The sequence below is a fragment of the Haliotis asinina genome, chromosome 6 (genome assembly GCF_037392515.1).
Source record: "Haliotis asinina isolate JCU_RB_2024 chromosome 6, JCU_Hal_asi_v2, whole genome shotgun sequence".
NCBI lineage: Eukaryota > Metazoa > Mollusca > Gastropoda > Lepetellida > Haliotidae > Haliotis > Haliotis asinina.
Window position 1 is genome coordinate 49,442,248 of NC_090285.1, and position 23,847 is coordinate 49,466,094.

Below are 23,847 nucleotides of genomic sequence, written 5' to 3' on the forward strand. Positions count from 1 at the left end.
TTTAGTGCTTTAGAGGGGGTTAGGTTTAGTTAGTTATGATACTACTAGGTTATAATTTGAAACTTTACATTTCTTGTGAGAAAAAAAACTTCAAAGGGTATGTATGTAATTGCTGCAAACAGTCGTGTTTCTCACTTTTTCCAACAAACCAATCTGGCATGAGGCAACATGATCTTCTCTTCGTTGGCCTTCAGGAATACATGACACACGAGTTATCCTTCACGGCTTAAGCTTGCGTTCTTTCCATAAAAATCTGTCCCATTGGTCACTATGAACCATTCGTTTAGCTAAGCTTAACTACCTCCCTTCTCCAATATTAGGTTAATTTGACTAAAGGTCTGATTTCGAACTGACTTGTCTTTGTCTTCGTGATTATTGATCGTTTACAGGCGTTGAGAGAGGATAACAGAGAGACAGTCATATGCTGAATAAGCAGGAAAACTATTTCCTCACCCATAAGAAATGTCTGCAAAAATGTTATCGATTGTACAATTGTGTGTGTGTGTATGTATATATATATATATATGTGTGTGTGTGTGTGTGTGTGTGTGTGTGTGTGTGTGTATCACCGTGCTTGTCCATCTTGACATGTTGTCTTTTGTGTGCTGCAGAACTGTCAGTTAAAACAAGTTTAGGGTTCCCTCTTACTCTATAACTGATTGTATCAACATCTTATTTATTTCAGATTTGATTACTGTAGGGAATAAAAATGCTCGATTTATTTCCTCAGTAGTAAAATTCGACAGCATTCACTTTGCTATATTTCACACGTTGTTTGGCGTTGTCATGACAACCTTGACACACCGACCTTTATCAAAAGTGAATTTAGTGAGTTTAGTTTTACGACGCATTTAAAAATAATCCGGCAATGTCGCGGCGAGGACACCAGAAATGGGCTTCTCACCTTGTACCCATGTGTAGAATCAAACCCGGGTCTTAGGCGTGATGAGCAAATGCTTTAACTACTAGGCTACACCAACGTCCTTTGTGAAAAGAATTAACAGGGATATCGGCTTTAGGTAGTGCAGTTGTTCGAGCAAGTTTCGAGCAAGTTTCGAGCGACGTATTCCGACTTTAAAGCACATTGGTGTCATTAAGTACATCTGTTTAAAAAATTCCATTGGCAAATTGCAGCGTCTTCAGAGAGAAGAGTCAAGAACCAAGTAAGAACTGCGCTATTCCTCCTCAAAGGTTCTGAAATTACTTCTTCTTTCCGTGCGCGTAAATACATTCTGAAACATGTCTCGTATAACTAAGCTGATCTTTTTCAGATAGCTATTTCTTAAATCAAAATGCCGAACTGTCCAAAATGAGAAAAAGTTGTGGTATCTATTGCTCAAAGTAACTTTGCAACGATCACAATGTTCTCCAGTAAAGGAGCACATAGAAAAATAAATGTTAAAAACTTTCCATATAAACATACATAATTGTAGTATTTGGTATTAGAAAGTATTCGAACTCAATATCAATGTGAGATAATATTTTTATACATCAGTGTACGTCAAGACCTTGTGACGTCACAACTGGAACCTTGCAACACTGCCACACTAACATTCAGTTGATAGTAATGTTATTAATATAATAAGCAACAAATGTGAAAGAGAAACAGCTTGAGCGATACATAACGATGCTGTGTATACGATACACTGTTGACAATCTGTCTTGCAGTTGATGATGGTCGACGACATGACCTAAATTACATAACGTCAACGCAAAAGAATGTCCGGTGAAACTGATTCCTTTGAGCACAAAAGTCAAAATTGAGGTTAAGATTAAAAGTATGGAACATTGAACAGTGATAGCGTCATTGTTGGAATGGCCATGTTGTGCAATATCAGTGATGACGTCAGTGCTGGTATGTCCATGGTGTGCAACATCAGTGATGACGTCAGTGTTGGTATGGCCATAATGTGCAACATCAGTGGTTACGTCAATGTTGGTATGGCCATGTTGTGCAACATCAGTAGCTATAACCACTGACACCACTTGGATAAAACAGTTATACATAAGCATCTTCCAGTTTTAGAAATAGGTCCACCAATTGGCACCTTGAAATCGCAGACACACAAGGCCATGTTCTGGCATTTGTCACAACTCTTCTAACGCGCATGAAAGTTCTGGCGTTTATGGAGCAGCGATTCATGATAAGGTCAGCATGTATACTACTCAAACGATGATAAAGAAACCAAATCTTTCATAATTAATTATACACTCACTTTGTATTTTCTCTCATTATGTGACACAGTACAAAACTCCCCTTTTCTTAACTGTGTATGTCCACCTTCAAATTCCGTAGGTTGTATATTGTAATTCATAGTCTGTAATTTGTTTGTTTCCAAACAAATACGTGAACAACATTGCCTTTACTTTAATAACAATAACAATACAATATATTTGAAGGTGTGCTTCATTGAAATAGACCCAGTTAATACACATGTACACTCATGTCTAAACATGGCAATTTAAGACAATACAAAAGTGTTATAAAACATGATGTTTATTTCATGATGATGATGATTCATATATACAATATTTGATACATAACGTCATATGACGTAGATGACGTAAGTGTGACGTCACTGGCACGATGTCATGATATATGTTTATTATCACAGGTATGTTTGGCGTGATCAATGGCAGTGAAGACGAACAGAATGCAATAATTAAATACAATAAATGGAATAGGACGATGAGAAAATATGACTCGATGTAAATCTTGAGACGATTACAGAGTGGAAAGGACAGGTAACTGAACTCAAAATTGTTGGAGATATAAACATAAATATTCTACCAAAACAGTTTCATTTGAAATGACTTGAGAAACGAATGTCACTCATGACGTGGCAAACAGTATAGTCTTGAGAATGACAACACTCAAATAGTTGGTCAAAAATATATTTAAACTCTACAGACATGCAAGTCATCATATTTTAAAACCATAAAAAGTGGTGTATTACATGAAAACGTTTACCACAACCTTATCGTTAGAAATGTTTAACAAAAACATTCATATTGCGCATTATTTCGAAATGGGCCTTAGAGGATTAGCAATTTTGAGTATTGTATTGAAATAAGAATATAGTACAGGTGCGTCAATGCAGTCAATACAGTAAAGGAAAAACAAAATTAAACTAACTGAAAGCTTATCTTTACTGTCTATGAACACATTTGGAGTATAAAATGCGTAAAGAACGGGGTAAAAGTTAAAGATAAAATCAGGTTACTCTCAAGTAATCTATTACTCGAATTATTGAATAATATGATACGAGCGTAACAGTGACTATTCTTAAGAAAAAAAGACAAATTAAAAAACAGTAATTGTTTTCAGAGCATAAATGCAGAACACAATAACTAGCAGCAATCTACGAGATCTCTGAAGAAAACAGTGTGGTCACGTGACGCAAAGACACAGGAAACCTCTTTGGTTTATGTGGCTGATACAGGAATCTGGACATTAAACAACCGTCCATAAAGTGATACTTATGACTATTAACTGCAGATATTTTCATGACATTAGAACAGTTTTCAGTCAATCAGCAGAACCATTTCTTCGAACGTGAAGGTATGTAATTGTTAATTTTTGCAACAAACATCGGAAATCGCACTCTCTGATCCTCATTCCGTGTTCCGTGTCTCGATGCAACTTTTTACTCTTCTCTTCTTTGTCCGGGCCAAGCTTTTCAAGAAAACACCAGTAGTTTTCTTAGCTATGGGGTGACTAAGACTCTCTGAAATATTTCAAATTATTTTCCTGAGCCTCTTGATCCTTCGACCAATATTGCTGACGCTTTTCTCTCGACTCGGAAGGACAAGCCGCCATCTTGAATCGTGGGCCAACGATTGCAGGCTGTACGCTGAAGGTAATTGGACCGATTTGCCAATCCTTTCCAGCTTAGCTTCGCAAATATCACCTGTGCGGGGTTCCCCAATGCAACATGGCTCAAATCACATATTCTGAAGTCCAGCTAGGGCTGATTTAAAACCAGTATAAGTCTTTGCCCGCCTCTTGTATGGAACTTTCCAGGCCTGTAAGACAAATAGCATTGGCTATAGTTATAGACATGATAATAAATTCTCGAACTAACAGTATCTCTTCTCATGGGTCAAATTTCCCAGTCTAAATTAGAAAGCTGTGTTTCTCTTTCTAAGCGTTACAGAGATATATGGTACTTGGAAAGAGCTTCATCGTTCATCACTGGTTTCTGTGTCAAAGTAACCTCTAGACCCTCCTGCAAAAACACCCTGGTACAACACCCAGACTTAATGAATGATATCCCCGTTGAGAGTGGTGTTGTTATAGCTAACACTGGTGTAATGAGTGATACTGGTGTCTTTTTGTTACAACAAAGCGTTCACTACGGAGCACAGCTGAAATACTTCCTACAATTCTTCCTACAGTTCTTGCTACAATTCTTCCTACAATTCTTGCTTCCACCCTATCTGTGTTTCTGGCAACATAACGCTTTCTTAACACTTTCTTAACACATGTGAAATTATGACTAAAATGTATTTTTGATAGTTTCTAATTGTTTTCCCGGTCATTTGAAACATCACTTTATATTCACCTAGTTTGAAACTATAAACCAAATAAAAGACTACGTGACTTGTTGAAGCGTTGAATAAGGTATTTATGAGTATCATTTCTTATCTACTGCTGCGTCTTTTCACAATATCCCGTTGTTAAGAGCGATTCGTATTAAAATTATTTTATTTATTATATATAGTTGTAAAATGTCTTCCTATATTGTACAAAAATACCTTCTGTTGAATATAAAATCCGGTAGCATTATGTGTCCAATCTTTGAAATGTGGTACTGAATATAACAGAAAGCAATCACAAACACTAAAAGCTCCCGCTGGATATTTTGGAATGAAGTTAGATCAAAATCATGCTTTCAGTTCTAGAAACTGACTTGTCACATTATTATTATTATACATAAACATTATGCCATATTAATGTTTCGACAACGGAATGAAGGAAATGTATTATAAAAAAACAAAACCTTCAAAAACTCCTCACATTAGAGTATGCATTTTCAGAATGCACTCGTAGGTTCAGCATGAGGCAATCAGCCGCACTTACAAATAAACTCGTAAAGTCATTTTTCCCTTTTCCCTAGACTTCACACGTGTTTTGCGGCGATAAACAATGAGATAAAATCAAAGAGGCTCTAGCTGATATCAGTAAGCATTGTTTATTGGCCTTTGATAACAATCTTCATTGGCTGGGACCCACAAAGCCCTTGTGATTTAAAGAGGGTGTGTCATTCTTTTAAAAATAGTTCCCTTCAGTGATAAAAGAGTATTTTTATTAGATGTAACTTTGAAAGAGTCAACTAATTATCAAAACCGTATTGATGATTTATAAAATGGTCCTGGTTTAATTGTTTCTTGGCTCCTTTGAAAAATGTGAATTTGACGTTAGTGTTTGAATTGCGGAAAAAGGAGCACTTGACCTCTCTTTTATCACTAAAAATCAATTCTCGTATTAACAGTGTTATGATATAATTAATATCTTTCTAAAACAACGGGAAAATACTGGTTACTTATCACGAGCAAGCGAAAGCACAACTGTGATAGTATTATGGTATACGTTCTATCGAATTTCGAACACGAAGGATACTACATTAAGTTGTATCATTTGTGCACAATATGGATGAATAGAAACAAGGGATGAAAATATATCTTGCACTCTAAATAATAATAAACACGTATAACTTTCATAATGCTTTGAGCAATTTTACACGAAACCTAATGTGACGTCAATGGCGTAAAATGCAAACGTTAACGTGAAAAATGACAGGTTATCTTGTACTTACACACAAAAAATGGTAAATTGTATATAACAAGCATTAATCTATCTTACCGAACTGACGTGAATTCAAAGAAAGAACTGATATACAACCTGATTATTCCGAGTATTTTGGCGAGTTTGATTATCGTTCTTGGCAGTGTTTATGGAGTGACTGGTATTGACATATAGATCCTCTACGTCAAGAAGTAATATAGTGCGGCCAATACTGGCCTATTGTTATCTAGAGCGAACACAATGTAGCTTTCATCAAAAACAGTAGTACAACCAAACGTTAAGAAACGTGTTCGGATTTCATGAAATTTCGCCGCAAATATTTTTATTTAGTTTGGCGTTACAAAAATGTCCAGGGTTTTACTTCCCTACAGAAAGTGTATTGTTCGCGCTGTCTCAGGATCAATTTCTACGCCTGGAACATATTATTATGGTAATTTGTCAAAAACATCCTTTTTCCTTGTCAACTTCTTTCAGAAGCCTTCACCTCGGAAGACAATATTTGGACAGGAAATTAATTGTTAATCGCAATTCATTTTCATTTGCTCTTATTCAAGTTGTGATGGCTTTTAAAATTGAAACACATCCCGTTCTTGTCTTATTGTTTAATCGTTTGTCCTATGATAGCACTTCTTGAAACCTTTTCTGGGAACATTGTCAGATATATATGTTACAGTCAGATTGTGAAATCCGCCATTTCGTGAAATGACTAAGAGGGTCAGCCATTTCGCGTCATTTGTGTAACAACATTCAATATACTTCTGTCATCTCGTGAAATTTCATTTCATCTATATGTGTTTGTGAGCTGATCATACTCTGGACAGAACAAGTGTCAAAGAAACAGGTGTAGATGCTTCAAAGCCAAGCTAAAATGCAATAGTTGCTGCCACAATAGTTTTAACACTTCAAATAAGTGATGTTGAAATTGTGATTAAGTTTGTATATTAAGTTCTTAAGTGAAATGTTTCTAAAAGACTGAAGCATATTGATTGTTGTTACACAAAATGACGAGAAATGCCTGCTTATCTTGTTTCTAGTCATTTCACGACATTAGTGCTTCACATATACATTCAAGGGAACATTCTCGTTCTCTCTCTCTCTCTCTCTCTCTCTCTCTCTCTCTCTCTCTCTCTGTGCGTGTACAATCCACAGACAACCACATACATACATACATACATAGACACACACACACACATACACACATACACACACACACACACACACAGAGAGAGAGAGAGAGAGAGAGAGACACACACACACACACATACATACATGCATACCAGATGACGTTTCCTTTACAAAAATTGTAATACCCGACTTAACAACCTCCATCTTGATACCACTTCAAAACATCAACATCCCGGCAAAATCAAGAACTTTGCTATTTTCGCTCATACCATCTTCACATGCATAAATCTCCTACCTATCTCTGTTTATGTTTGCTGTTTATCATTGCCTAAATGAAAGACGCAGTGTGTTGTAAGCTTCACCCTTACGCCAGTGTGTGGATATGAAATAGACATGATATGTACAAGCCGACAACAAGACAAGGCCAGTTGTTCCCCCCTTCTGTCAGTGTTATTCGTTACAACTAGTTTTAATTACTCAATTAGGGACGGCGCTTCCTTGGTTGGGGATCGTTGTCAGATTTAAGTGGCGTGTTTTGGGTAAATAAATGTATGTATGTTTCCCCTCAGAGTCAGCGATGATGTAATCGGGGAAGTACATATTCCTCACAACAGTTGCAGTTGTTTGTTAACAAACTTCAAACGGCTGAAACGACTTCGGGGTGGTCTGAAGAAACGTACTAATTCGAACATCAGTTTAACCAGTTTTACTGCCATCCTCTAGTTATCACGAATTTAAAAGATTGTCCATCAAGTGAATTTTCACGTGTCTGATACAGACGATTCTATGAAAGAATCTAAGTGTTCTTTCTGAAGTCAGTTACAGCTTCTTTATTCTGTGCCTTCAGAAAAAAATATATACCCATAAGAGCCGTTCACAGAATGAAGTTATCACTATTCCTCATCACCTCAACATCCAAAATATCCATTAAGGAAATGTCTTAACACTGAGCAAAATATAAGTATGTATTTGTATTAATTTTATAATCGTAATATTTGAACTGATGCTTTCAATAAGTGTTCCTAAAATAGGTAATTTATGTTCTTCAGATGCAGCTTTATCTTATACGGAGGGAGATATTATATTCATATTTATACGGTTTTTTTCTGGACGTCTTTAACCTGAACCAGTTAAGTGCACAGCGGCCATTCTTACGTGTTAACTATGGTGGCAAACAGAACGGAGTTGAACTATGATGAATACGTATTCCATGTAAAGAGAGTAGATGTTACATGCAGTTAATACCGATAGCCTTCCTACATCTTAAACTGTATTCTTAATAAGTATTTTTGATTATATAATCCTTAAAATGTGCAGTGAAATGTACTCAGCATTCATTGATATTCCCCTAAATCACGTTTAACATGAAAACTATTTACATTGTTAAACACTCTGATAATAACTTCACATTCTAACGAGACGATCTGGAATGTAGGTTTATCCTCATTGATTTGTTCCATGTTCACATACACAACCTGTTGAATATTTATGGAAATGTTTAAAACTATTTAATGTATGTTGTGATATAAATCCTAACTGTTAGAAAACAAGCAGTGGATAACACTGAGGTTAATGGTCCCGGTGCTGTAATTGACTGTGTAGGTTTGTAGAAATGTCATCAAATTGTTGGATTTGAAAGCTATATTCTGCAACATTCCAGCTATGTGATGGCTATCTGGTAAAACAGACCGAACCAGACAGTGGTCGATATAGTGAGCATCGATCAACGCCATCGTGGTGCGATTGATTGAGTTTGCTTTTACGCCGCTTTTAGCAATATTCCAGCAATATCACGGCGGTACTCACGTCTGGAATCCAATCCGGGTACCCCACCGGCTACCCTATCTGTCAGGTCATCGAGCATGACCATCCAATCCATTTGCTCACCGGTCACAACCAGCGATCTGTGAATCCTATTACTAGTATCTCCCGCCCTGGTGTTCCTAGAATATTGCTGAGAGCGGCGTGAAACTAAACTCGTTCACCCACACACTCTCACAGGAACCCAGACAGGATGTTTGTAGGGTATCAGATTCGCTAAATTACAAATACATACCAGGTAAGCTTGTATGTGTACTGAATTCCGAGCCAAGTCTTGGATCCGGATATCTTGGCCTGCTGGGATCGGACGCCTTGCTAATATCACACTGTCCTGACATGGAACCAAACTGACTAGTCCTCATTGAGGGATTCATTAGTAATGACCCATAGTTGGGTGAGAATCTGCTTGACCCTGCCATTGATGGATATGACAAGTCATAATGCATTGTCCGATGGGGGTAACTGTGTGTCTGCGATGATAAGGAGTAGTGCCAGGGGTCTTGATGGAGACTTGAGATCCCGTGTAAGGATGTGGAGAAGTAAGGATTCGCTGAGAACTGGAAGTCATGGTGGCCCAAGGACGGTGAAGGCTGGTAGGCGCTGTTCCAGAAGGATGGAGGGAAGTTCCTCTGGGACATAGGAGGACAATCTGGAACAGGGTTGTATGACGTGCTTGAAGAACATGGTTAGGTTTAATCACAGTCTTAAGTCTTATACAACGTTAAGCAAGAGTTCATTAACCTCGGCTGTCTTCAGAAACAGATTCCATAATGCGTATTAGGCACAACAGAGGTGAAAGTGTTATTTGATGCAAAATTAAATTAGATCTAGGATTAGCATTAAGACTGTCGCATCCCTTATTCCTTAACACTGACATGAGATAGTGGCAGAGTAAACATAACTCTAAGGAACTGAAACGTGATTTTGGGTCGAGATCACAGCATCGTGACTGTCGAAAATTTACAGAGTCACAGGAAAGTTAGCGAATGTTGTTTGCACCACACTCACTATTATTCTAATTAAACGACGGCTGCTTGTGGTTGACAACATGACCATCGACAAAACCAAGACGAACCTGGAATTCAAATACAGTTTCTGGTAGCCGTGGAGATTCAACTGTACAAACCCAGCTCTTCTCCAGTACATAGCATGGTGTTGTCTCTGCCTTACTTGTAAGTAATTACATAATGACCATAACTTATTGCAGTATAATATGGCCGTTTTACAACATTACAACACACCATATTAACAACCTTTACAAGGGAACCTTGCTGTTCATATTATTTTCTTTTGGGGGGGGGGGGGGGGGGGGGGACTGATTCATGGTTGGCTTTTGTGTATTTATTTAGAGAATTTCATACAAAATGAAAATTGAAAAATCTTGTTTTATGCTTATCTTGATGGCTGGAATGAATATCATGCAGCTTGTTACTTTTATTGCAGATTATTTGCTACCTTCATCGCAGACACCTGGTGTCCTCCATTCCCTTTCTACCATTAAAAAACTGCTTTGCCGTTCGACTATTCTTCGTCGAATAATCGATGTGATTATTTTTGGGAGTTGGCGTTTTGTATCCCTCGAGATGATTTACTGCCTTACACTTGAAATGAAAACATATAAAATGTAGCACTCTGGTATTTCTTGTCAAACAGTTTCTTGAGTACTCAATTAGTTTTGACAAACTCGTAAAGTCGTATTATCTAAATTGCCAGTATTACTGGTTCTGAAAAAATGAATATGATAGCAATTTCTTTTATCTTTGAAAACGCGTATAGATTTCCTTACAATTGACTTAGTATTTGGGATACACAACAATGGGCCGTACAGCACACCAAGACGTTACGGCACTTCCTAACACCGCTAATCAAATATTCTAATTTAGGATGGAAGTGTTTAATCAGAACCAGCCCAGCCTATACCATAATGCCACACATGCTCGCTAAACTTTATAATATGCGACATCAAAAGGATTAACTCCCGGGCCATGGATTCCAGGCCGATGACAAAGCCCCGGGCAAACATGCAGTGATAACAGTGCCACTTGAAGAGTGTATTAGTTTAGCTGGCTCGTCAGGGTGCAGTGGTGTTACTTTAATGATTATGTAATCTCGGCGCTAGCATGGTAATTGTCGTGACAAACGCTGCACGTTGAATCAATGTCACAATCACAGGTGATGGATAAGGTTCTTCATCACAAAGCTTAACACACATTAAAGGTTAAGTGTTCTTTGTCTTTTAGGTACGTGTATAATTCGTCTCACAGTCCCCTAACCGCAATATGTTCCCTTCAGTATAGTCCTTTCTGTATAACGCCATTTAAAAGCACTAAATGAAGCAAGTCCAGATTTTGCCATCTCATCTCATCCCACCTCACTGGCACGTCTTTTAAATTTAGAAGGACATTTTTGTTTCAATAAAATTCAAAGAGGTCTGTTGGAAATGAAGCTGATCTCGTCAGAATAGGTATGCATCAAATATTAAAAATCGTCCCTTTTCTTAAAGTCTTCTGTCACAAATTTACACTATTTAATGTTTACATTCTGTCAATACGTACATTATATTCCACGAAAACACTCATCTGCAATGTCGATCATGAACCCGGATAACATTGCACAGAGTATATTTAGAAGGGCAGTCACTACCAGATACACGTTGCCAAAAAGGAACAAAACCAAACATAACACCGACTTAATGTTGGACAACAACGGCAAGTGCGAGCGGTTAACGAGGCAGTATCACGACAAGACACTCACATGTCTAACATTCCCTGCCAAGAATCGAAATCTGACTTGGATGTCACGAGAAAGTACATCATCCGATGAGCCACGTACTGCAGGTACCATGGTAACACGTTGTGCAATATATAGCTGACAATGAATGGGAGCTGGTACACAGACCTCACACAGGGCACTATTGCATGACAACTAATCCAACTGCAATATATGTCTATAGTAATGTCTAGATGGCATGTTGCAACATTCGTAATTATCACAGACACCGCGATCAGTAGCTGAGAGGCGCAGTACAAAAAGTCGGTATTTTTCCCATTTCGTTTTCACGTCATCCTGTTAGTATCCACGCTCAGTATGGGCTTACTATTTCAAATCAACCATTAGATACACCTCCTTGAAACCTGGGCCTAGATTTTCGAAGCTCTCATACCGCTAAGATAGTCGTAAGTTAATGTTAATGAATGGCACTTACGACTATCGCAGCACTAAGAGAGTTTAGAAAATCTAGGCCCACGTGTAAATACCACGCGAAAGAAGTGGAAGGTTCGATCCTCAAAACAAAATATGACTATATATGCTGCTTGTCGTAACCGCGCCTGGCGCTTAACTTCAGGGGAAGTCGGCAAGACAGGAGTCAGTTTACTGTTTCTAAGTGTGGCGTAAATGTAAAACTGGTACATGGCACCATAGTGATCTAACATGATAAAAGTCAATTGTCCCAATACGTATACGCTGAGGCACACGTGCATGCACGGCGCTGTAGTAATGAACACATGTAATCGCGACGTCACTGCATGGACGTTTCTACCGTTTCGCATAAAATATTTCCATTTTCTTGTATTGATAAAAATCATGAATGATATGTTGCATCGAAACACTATACACTATTTGTATGCACTATAAAATATTTGCCATTTTCCACAGTGTTATGGAAAAATACTTATTACCCAATATATGAAGCAAACGTTCGTATCAATATATGGTAACCGTTTCAAGCTTCGTCTTTTATGCGTGGTCCTGTGTTCGTTATATAACACTGCATCACCCTGCGTCTTAAGTATCACAAAAGTAGCAATATGTTCTGTAAAAGTAATGAAGTACATCATACTGCCTGCAAATACTCCAAAAATCCTAAACAGCACGTGCTCTGCCTCAAAGTATTTGTAAACTGATCCTGGAAATGTCTCGCAGTTATTTCGCCAGCCAGTTTCCCCGCGCATTGCACTGTGGGATGTACACATAATGTTGCTTTCGCCTTAATGAAAATATTTTGTTATTTTAGAAAAATTGGGTTTGAAAATGCAGAAGCATACTGAATTTGTCTGTCTCCATGTGTGTCAAAAATATTTTGATTCAATTAAGTTTGTTTTCGATGTGAGGCCAGAATTTGATATTTGGAATTCTTCTTGGCTTGTAACCTGGATAGTGTTCAAACTCAGCTTCCGAGGGAAAACTTTTAAAATAAACAAAAAATTTACAAAAATAACCGTAAACTTACACTCAAAAACAGTACGCCTGTAAGCCTACTTTAAAGATCTGACGTGAAGGCTTTTTCTCAAAAGCTTATCACTGATTTAGCGTTAACAGTATGATTGTGGTTGATGCTGTTCACCCCCGGGACTCTCAGAAAACACGTGGGAGAAACTAATTAAGTTGTAAAGATAAACCGTGCATTATCTGTGCAGTGACCATTTCTACAAGACACGGTAACTTGGTGTAGCAGTGAACAGATTGTGTCACTCGACATCAATTGCAGTTGACAAGCTGACACGATAAAGGAACGATACTGGCTTGTGTAAATATACGGAGTAAAAATAGTAAGGGATAGACGTATATTTTGAAATTATGAATAATGATCTATCTGATGGTGCCAATTTGATGAAATATCAACCATAAAACTACGAATAGCCCTAAATTGTTTTGTCCAGAGTAGAAAATGCCATACATATCAATATATAACTTGGCAAATGTCTTCATACATACCAACAAGAATGTAATTTAGGGATATTTTCAGTTTTCCATTATTAAGTTTATACTTTGTATTATTTGCATGTTATATATACACTTTATAGTTATTTCATCAAGGTCAAAAGGCATACGGGTATAAGCATACGGGTATAAGCCTCCGACTATATACCACTTGTACGTATACCATAGGGAGGAAGCACACTAAGCATTTATCTCAGCAGGCAGTTAAAAATGATCAGGAATCTTCATCCCTTGACGGAAATCACACAAATTTCTCTATCAGGATGTCTTTTTTCCGTCAGGACACCACAGACACAATTTTCATAAATGTAGCAGGTTTAATGTCTACAGTTACAGACATGTACGTTAATATAATTTACGATTCTTAACAGAAACAAAACCCATTTTCTCAAATAGTCTGACCATTCCATATATGACATTCATCATCTTTCTAAAATATTCATGGGTTACATTTGAATCCTCCCATAAATGATGAAAAATGAGGTACAATTATTTTGAGCATTTATGACTTCATTAAGTTCTTACAGAATTTTTGAAGAAAAGCTTTCAGTAAAGTCAATTGTTCAAAGTTCTATATTTCGATATCGAGGTATAATTATTTGATGGAAACAAAGAATAATACAAGGAACTTGATATGAATGTTTAATATATAAACACGACGTTTCTGGGCTAATACTTGCCCCTTCATCTGGTGAATTACAGAGGGATATATAGTATGTACAGGAATCCACACAGTTCACGGAGGTGTGTATAGTATGAATAAAGAATGGTGGTTCTTGCTCTCAGATCTCACAAAATGAAACGAATGCGGTTCCTTCTACCAATTCCTTTCAGATTTTACCACCGCTTCAATATTCATAATCATACAGATCAAACGTGCAGTTATACCAGATCCTCTTGTGACTGGCTTCTGTTTAAACCAAAAGTGGCCTTGCAAGAAGTCAAACTTTGCATCGCTAACCATGAAAGAAAACCAGTTACCCAATTTCCATCAGTTTTGAAAAATCACACCGGACTACGAAGTCGACTTGAGCAAATGAAGCTCCTTGCCGGGTCACCCTCTCGGACGACATTACAATGAGAACAAAGGCCCTCCCGCAGCGAAGTCGGCGCTTGGGGCTGATCATGCGAGGACTACCTGAAAACTGCCACTAAAACTTGTCTGTCGATGCAGACTTTTGCCAACAGCACGCATCCCTAACACGCGGATCAAGAAGAGCAAATAAGACGCACATCGAAGGATTTGTCACTTATTCAGATACAAAACTAGACTTAAGAACATCAGTACTCCGTAAAACCCTTCATGTAAGACCTCACGGTCTAATTTACCTTCAATTACGCTAAATGTTTAATCGACTGTCGTGGTTGACAAACAAGGGGATAATGCGCCGAATCCGCGCCCGTGAAAGCGGATGAAAAAGCACTTAATGCTAGAACTTGCAACATGGCGTCTCGACTACGTCGCTTGTTCCCACCGGTGGTGTTGTATTCGCCAGCATGTTCCTTGCTTAAAGCTTCCGAAACGAACATAAACTAGGGGTCGGATTTCGGAGATAAACTGTAATCATGGCTTGTAGCGGTGTTAAACGATTTAAAGAAAGCGTTTGCTATTTTCGCCAGATCTTGCTTATATTGTGTAATGTTTTTGGCGATTAATGTTCCTGGAAGTCGATGTTGAACCTGTCGAGATGAGGGTTAAAGTTTATCTAGCTCTCATGGGAACGATCAATGATGGTATACTTCATGCCGACATAGCAACGGCAGGCGATTTATTTTCTCATCAACAACATAAACTGAACGTTGAGGTAAAAAAGAAATAAAACAAATTGACATTTTAATCAAATAAAAAAAACGACTGGAGCATATTTTTCTATTTCATTGCTTGTTTCTCATTTCTTAATCTGCAGATTTCATTCTCTGTTGTTGTGTTTATGTATAATAATTGTAAGATATAAATGATGTAATTAAATGCCGCTATTTCGACAACGTTTTCGATATAGATTTGTTTGTTAAGCATTATTTGTTTTGTTTATAGCACTTATATGTAGGATATAACAGTTATCTTTTCTTCTGTCGGCAGAATTTTAAAACCACGTTACACATATCAATAAACTTGATTCGATTACTGGACTTCTTCAAAAACTATTTGAAACAAAATAATTCTTTACCCTAAGGAGAAATTTTAACAAGAACTGCCCATATGATCACTCACAATTCCCCTGTCTTGCACAAACTGCCAAGGAAATTCAAACACCTTTGTTTCAATAATAACAAAAGGAAAAGGATATTTGAACGTTTTCTATATAAGGTTCCATGTCTTCACACGACTTAACATATCATTAGTTGGATCAGACACCACATAATATTATCTATTATATGGTCTCAGGTAGAATACTGCATAGATTTATAACAAACCTTATGCTTATCAAGCAATTTTACACTGATGAGTGTATTTAATTTACTAATTTTATCATTTTTTCCCCACTAAGATGTAAACATAAAAGTTTGAAAATTAAACGGTTTTGTCAATTCGAAAGTCAACCAGTCTATTTTCTCCCCAAATACTTCCAAACTGATTTATCTAAAATCCCCGTAAATGTACATCTAATGTCTGTGTTCATCATGCGAATGACGCTATGAAATCCCTGACTGCAGACAGCCAAAATACAGTCTGTGCCACCAAAACATCAACCTTCTATACGTTACATGCGGGGACCCCCACGGAGTGGGGAGGGACCTGAGTACGACCCCTGGCGAAGACAACCCGTGGGGGTCGGGGTAATGGAGCAGAAGGCTGAGAATACATATATCAGCGATTAGTCAACAGGCTCTCCTATATCACAGTATACTGTCACATTTCAAATCTCATTCCAAAAATCTAATTTGTAGGCACGATATTGATAGCTTTTTGAGAAAACTTTTTTATGAGGGTCGTTTTGGAAAATTGAGACTTTCTGTGGTTCATTGCTCGTGAGGGCCTGAGTTTACAGTCGTGGTGGGAGTGCGGGAGGTGTAAATGAAGGGGGACATTTGAGAGGGGGGAAAGGGCAGGGGGAGTTAAATGTTAATTAGTGTTTTAGCTTCATCTCTGACCTTTTTCGTGAATTTTACGTGTAGTTGCTATGTTATGTATGCACTGTCAACGCCCGAGTTAGTGAAAAACATACCGGGTTCCAGTCAGCTGAAAGTCAATATTTTCTATGAATAATTACAAAAACATTTTTGATGTGTATTAATTCTACATCATGTAAATTTGTCTTTAATTTTATTTTTGTATTAGGTAGCGGATGGGAAAGAAGAGATTGTTCATGTCTGTATTATAATGTACGTTATATCAATATGTCCTGTCTATATTTATCGTTAAATACATTATAATAACAATATACCCCGTATATATGTAGCGTTAAATACATTGTAATATCAATGTACCCTGTACAGTCTTATTGTTAAGTACATTACAATATCAATATACAAAGGAATGTGTATACTTAAATATATAATATCATCAATATACCCTGTATATGTGTATCATTGAATACATTATAATATCAATATACCCTAATAATATGTATTTTGAATACATTATAATATCAATATACTCTTTATATATTCATCGTTAAATAATAATAATTTCAATATACTCTTTATATATTCATCGTTAAATAATAATAATTTCAATATACCCTTTATATATTTATCGTTAAATAATAATAATTTCAATATACCCTTTATAAATTTATTGGTTAAATAATAATAATTTCAATATACCCTTTATATATTTATCGTTAAATAATGATAATTTCAATATACCCTTTATATATTTATAGTTAGATATATTATAATATATTGTTAACTCGACTAATAAAAGTTTGAAATACGGTTTTATCCTAATTCTAATGTTTTGTTCATAATTTTGTTTTTTATACTCCTGTGTTTAAATGTTAAGAGACAACATGTTGGAGATAGTGATAGTTCCTTATCTTGCTATAAATGTGAAACCAAATTTATTTTGGCAATTTTAGTAGCACATGCTGTACGGGGTACCTATTTCAGATGTGACTCCTTGCTGTCCGGCCTGGTGGGTAGCATTGTAAATATCATTACGTTAATTGACCAATGGCCAGTGTATGCCTAACAGATCATGTAAATATTATAAGATCAAAGAGTTGCCCACAGTCTGCGTTGTGTTTGCTGACCACACAGATTTGTCTCTATATGTGGCCAAATACTCCACATTTAGTGACCAAGGCTGCCCAGCGGTCATCGGGATGGATGTGTATAGTTGTCTCCATAATCAGTTTAATTACCAACATGTAGGATTGGTTTATCTATTGTGAAACCATTTCACGGGCACTTACATTATCAGTTAGACATTTGAACACACAAGGTACAACTGATTCTTCTCAGTAAATTCAGCAGGGATGAAATTAAGAACTGTAAATGGGGTGGGAGGAAGAAAGAGCAGCGAGCGGTCTTTGTTATTCGGAACATACAGTTAAGTGAATACATGGTCGGGAACTCATACCACCACAGAGATGAACATGGAAGCAGTAGTTTTTGTGGTATCTTCACAAATGTGAAACAAGGTTGTAATATGTTTTTTTATTCATGCGTTTTGTTTTTTTATTCATGGGAAATGTTTTATACTGCTATGTTTTAATGTTAAGAGGTAACATGGAACCAGTGAGCCCCCTAATGTGTTTAGTTCCTTGTTCTTAGCAGAAACAGTATTTCAATTATGAAAAATGTACATGGTTTCTTCGCCTACTAAGATTAAATTGAAACACTGGCATTTTTCCATTTACATCATCGTTTATAAAACTTCAGTAAATCACAAGGTGTGATCAATGATTGCTCATCATTCGATGAGGTACAAAACGAACCCTTGATATCAATGGTACCAAAGAAACATTAAACCAAAGTTATATTTCAGGGATAATTAAGTGTTCGACACTCAACTACCAATACGAGGTATTCTATATGAAATAACATTAGCGTGTTTAAAGTTATAACATCGGAATTATTACATGAATGCAAACGATTGTTTGGTGATGTAGCGTTCATAAAATTTATTGCATGAAACATCCTCTCTCTACAAATGACAGTGATTCGTTTCAAATACTCCCGTACTTTTAAAACATAAGTTCCATGCACGGTGGCAGTTCCAGTTTCTCAAGCAAGGAGTAGCAATTGACAAAAACAGTTCTCGGTGGCCTCCTGGTGTATCGAATGATTTAAGTTAATGTTCCTACCATATTTAGTGAAAATTGAAGAGAGTTTGGTTCGCGGCCCGTCAGCACGTTGTCTCAGTACGTGTTAAAGTCTACATACATGGATTATGAATTATATGTACAAAGGTCGATATTCAAAATAAATTTTACAAGACCCCCTAGTGCACCACTTCCCTCGTCTCAACCTCTGTAATGGCTTTAGCACTAGGGTAATAACACATTAAGTCGAACTGCCACTTGTTGAAAATTTTATTACGAAATGTTTATCGTTAAAACTGTAATATCAGATGACAGTTTTTTCATTCATGGTAGCACACCAACCTCGTAGGATTATCACTGGAGATATCTTAAATTCAGATTATGCCTCACAAGGTTTTTAGCAAATTTGTCAAAAAGGAGAAACATGGCTGCGTTTTTTCACTTTAAAATTGAAGGGGTGTTTAATGCACATTTGTAAATCCGTTGTAGGCTATTAAAGACAGAGTCCTCATTTTCCGCCCTTATCTGATTTGGGGTTGAAGTTACAAGAAGTAGCAACATATGGTTGTCATTTTCAGTTCATGGCTACCTCGCCATACCAAACCCAAGCCGTTTGGTTTTGATGCCGGGGTGCGGAAAGGGGCTGTTTTTAGACCTTTATTGTTTCAGTATCTAGTAAACATGAAGATTTATTTCATTGGTTCCTGGGAAAATTTTTGGAATGATTTAGACTCGATTTTGTTTTGTTGTGCGTTACGTAATTCAAAACACTGCATCACGAACATAGTGTTGTTATAGGAAAGTTACAATAACAACGGACGCAAATTTTATGCCGACGTTCTGGAGTACCTCTCGTGCTTTTTAAGAATGGCTACGTGCATTTGTGTATTGCATTCATAATTTTCAAGTTTACATAAGATATTATTTCAATGTTCTGCGAATATTTATTCATGTTATAGTAATTATGGTTCACCAGACTGAAATATGAACATTATCCCACAAGATAGCATTGTTGTCCCTAAACTTAACTGTGTACTATTATATACTCTTGTACGATTTATTACCTTATTCCATTCATATATGCACGTGTCTCTTTACCGGGATATGGTCTGATTTGGTCATAGTCTGTAATATTTAATGTATATCACTGTTCATTATTGAGATAGACATTAAACTGCACGTTCACACCAGTCGCTAATAAAGGATGCATATAATACTGAATATTGCCACATATGTCCTATGTCCCAACAGTTTATAAGCTTTGAAATCGGAAAACGTTACAACATGTTCGTCACAAAAAAATGAAAACGTTAGCTGCCCATTTTGAGTGTGGGTTAAGGATAAGATTAGGAATGGACAAAAGATGTAACTTGTACCTGGCTATGGCCAGAAAGTGTTATAGGCATAAATATGTCCATGAGAATAGCCAGCACATCTATCACAAGACAGACTAAAAGAAGACAGACCTGATCAGTATCCCCGATAGCGGCATGAGAATGATAACAACCTGTCCATAGAAGAATATGCAACTTACCTTTAGAGATGAGATTCTTAGTAGCGTGCGTGTCTGATCCGAAACTGCTCGGCTGATTGAGAGCTCGAGTAAAGTGTTCGTCAACCACCGTTGAAGTATCTCCAGTAAAGTAAGTTAATAATACACAGTTTGCGTTCAAATAATGAGTTTCTTTGGGCTGTAGGTCCTTCTCTAGGTCTTCCTCCTTGACAGCCGATGATGTGGATGCAGAGGCAGTGTAGCTCCCAAGATCCAGGGGCTCATGCATTCTGGGAACGCTAAATGCCTGAAGAATAACAAAAATGTTGCAATGTACTCGATAATTTAATACTCCAATGACAGGTAACAGTTAGACGGTCTGGGGCCTGGCTTTTCTTTGAATTACTCTAAGACATAGCCCAATACTGCCTGGATTGTAAGACATGGCAACCCTGTTAGATATGTGAGTTCATACTAGACAAAGGTATGCCATGGCTTAGCCTGAAATGAAGACTTGGTTACAACTGAAATGCAGGAGGCATAGGATCAAAGAGGCTTGAACATGACAAAAAAAGAACACAAAAATTACAGGTGACAATTTTGAGGCATATTTTACCTGTACGGCCTCCGAAGAGGTCCGTTGATAGGGGAATCCCGTTGAATATGGCTGGTACATAATGTCAACACAACTCATTCTTGAGAAACGACATGTAACGAGTACGCGGAGCTTTAACGTAAGAATCTAACGTTCACTTCCTCTCATACCAAGTATTTTGACTATTGAATATATTTGGCATATGTATAGGCGGTCTTAGCATGGGCTGAAACACCCTCAGTCACGCGTAGCTGTCAATCACGCCACGCTGTGGGAACCACGTGGTTATCAAATGAGTCCGCGATGTTGATTGGCTCAAGCGTCTGTTGACATTCGGTCTCCTCGCTACGTCACGTGACTCGTCTTGGTTCCTCGCTGTAGGGTATTAATTTTAATTATGGGCTCGTATGTTGGACAAATTGGGACTATTATGGGGCACATGTTTTGACATTTGTAGTGACAGCTACCGATCTTAAGTTAGACGCGTATATTTACTCAAGGCTCCTTTCGCTACAAGAACATCAGACAAACGCCCACGGCAGATAAACTAGGAATACACTTTATCAAGTACATGAAATAAACACGAGGCTATTATAGCTGTATTACTGAAGAATGAACCGTTCTGGAAGTTCCTACCATTTAGTCACTCGTTCAAAGGAATTATCTCCCCTGCGCTATCTTTATGCCCATTGTTAAGACAACTGGGCAGCTTATATAAAAAGGGGAGCTTGCAAACGAAAGTACCAGGTTATGTGTGGACTTGATTAATGGTATTACTAACTCAAGCTATCCAGAAAACATTTTCAGGCTCCAAAACCACGTATATGTTCCCTTGGTTGAAATTCTTTCATGTAACGAACTGCAACATTGACTTGTATTGTTCATGATTACACATTCTCCTTTCTTTATTAGCTCCAAGTACAAGACACCACCCATAATCCGTGTTTGCCAGTTGTACATCACATATGATCTTGAGCATCCCAGGCCTTTGTTATATACGTTACATGTCTTGTTATTGTGTTTCACTATGTACCTTGCTTATGTAGCATCTGGCTTCTAACTTCGCTCGTCACGCCGAAGACCCGGGTTCGATTCCCCACATGGGTACAATGAGTGAAGCCCATTTTCTGGTGTCCCCCGCCGTGATATTGCTGGAATATTGCTAAAAGCGGCGTAAAACTAAACTCACTCACTCACTCACTCACTCTGGCTTCTAACTGTTATGATAAGGATCATATATGTATGTTTATATATCGTTGTAATTTTTTTATGTTTATATTTGTAATTTATTGAATATTGCTACGGATCCTTAATGGAACGTCATGCAATAAATATCTTATCTTATCTTATGATTGCAGAGGAGGCCTGTTACTCAAGGTAGCGTTAATACGGAAACCTATTATACAGGATGACTGCCTGAAAGGTACCTTGAGATGTACGAATTGAAATTAACCCGTTCGGTTTCCTGACACTGTGTTAATCGGAACACTTCAACGAAAAAATACGTGTGTGTATCTCCCTATCTGTGTGTTTGTCTCTCTGTCTCTCTCTCTCTGTCTCTCTTTAGATGCTATGTTTAACATGCAGTATTTTCAAGTTACACGTCTCGGCTGTGTGATTTACAAAGCAATAGGTATTATCTAATCCCGAGAACTCATTTTGTTTCATGGAAAAAATGTTGTAATTCTGCGAACGTGTAGCTATAAACAGTATGACAAATGGTGAGCATAGTATTTTGTTCTGGTCATACACTAATTCAACATTCAATTCCTAAATTCCTGAATTGTCTGCTTGAAAGATTCTTCCAAACTTACTGATATTTTACCACTAAAAACGTCATTGCCAAAAGGTTATTTGAGTGCAAATTCTTTGTTTATTCTTAATAGGTGGCATTATCTCCAATATGGTGCACAGTTCCTCAGATACCCTTGCGTAATGTGCGTGTAATAAATCATGTACAGGTTTGAAAGGAAACACACTTATATAGTAAAGAGACCATCAAGTCTCGTTTGGAAAAATGAAGCTGAGAATGAAGGGGTGGGACTGTTTTATTAGATAGATGCTTTTCGGGTTACAAGAAGGGCTATCGTACCCTTGATTTATTTATTACATTGGGTCACTTGTAACGGAGTTAATGTATGTGAGCTCATTGTGCGATAGGCTTCAAGTCAAATACATTCCTCTTGGTAATGAGCCATCAATACAATGCAATTTCTGTGGTGAGTATACTATTTACGGGTGCTTCAAGACATATTACAGATCTGAGGTAAATCTAAAACATGTCATGATATTTACAATTTCAAATGAATCCTGTGTATCGCCTCATATTGCTTCCATTTGATTATGCTGTACATCTTATCTTAACTGTACAGTTCATTCTGTTCACGCGCGCGCGCACACACACACACACACACACACACGCAGAGTAACACGTACACGCAGAGTAACACATAAACTCATACACACACATTCATGCTCGCGCGCACACACACACACACACACGCAGAGTAACACGCACACGCAGAGTAACACATATACTCATACACACACATTCATGCTCGCGCGCGCGCACACACACACACACACGCAGAGTAACACGCACACGCAGAGTAACACATAAACTCATACACACACATTCATGCTCGCGCGCACACACACACACACACACACACACAGTAACACGCACACGCAGAGTAACACATATACTCATACACACACATTCATGCTCGCGCGCGCGCACACACACACACACACGCAGAGTAACACGCACACGCAGAGTAACACATATACTCATACACACACATTCATGCTCGCGCGCACACACACACACACACGCAGAGTAACACGCACACGCAGAGTAACACATATACTCATACACACACATTCATGCTCGCGCGCACACACACACACACACACGCAGAGTAACACGCACACGCAGAGTAACACATATACTCATACACACACATTCATGCTCGCGCGCGCACACACACACACACACACGCAGAGTAACACGTACACGCAGAGTAACACATATACTCATACACACACATTCATGCTCGCGCGCGCACACACA

General features: G+C 37.7%; 1 protein-coding gene across 1 annotated transcript; it reads right to left on the reverse strand.

The window, feature by feature from the left end:
* Positions 1-3,976: 3,976 nt before the first annotated feature.
* LOC137287511 (transcription cofactor vestigial-like protein 2) lies at positions 3,977-20,912 on the reverse strand. The gene is made up of 4 exons (XM_067819849.1): positions 20,796-20,912; positions 20,222-20,486; positions 8,991-9,404; positions 3,977-4,026 (listed from the first exon to the last, which is right to left on the reverse strand). Exons 1-4 carry the CDS (start codon positions 20,871-20,873, stop codon positions 3,977-3,979), a joined length of 807 nt encoding a protein of 268 aa, XP_067675950.1. The 5' UTR covers positions 20,874-20,912.
* Between the last annotated feature and the right edge of the window lie 2,935 nt (positions 20,913-23,847).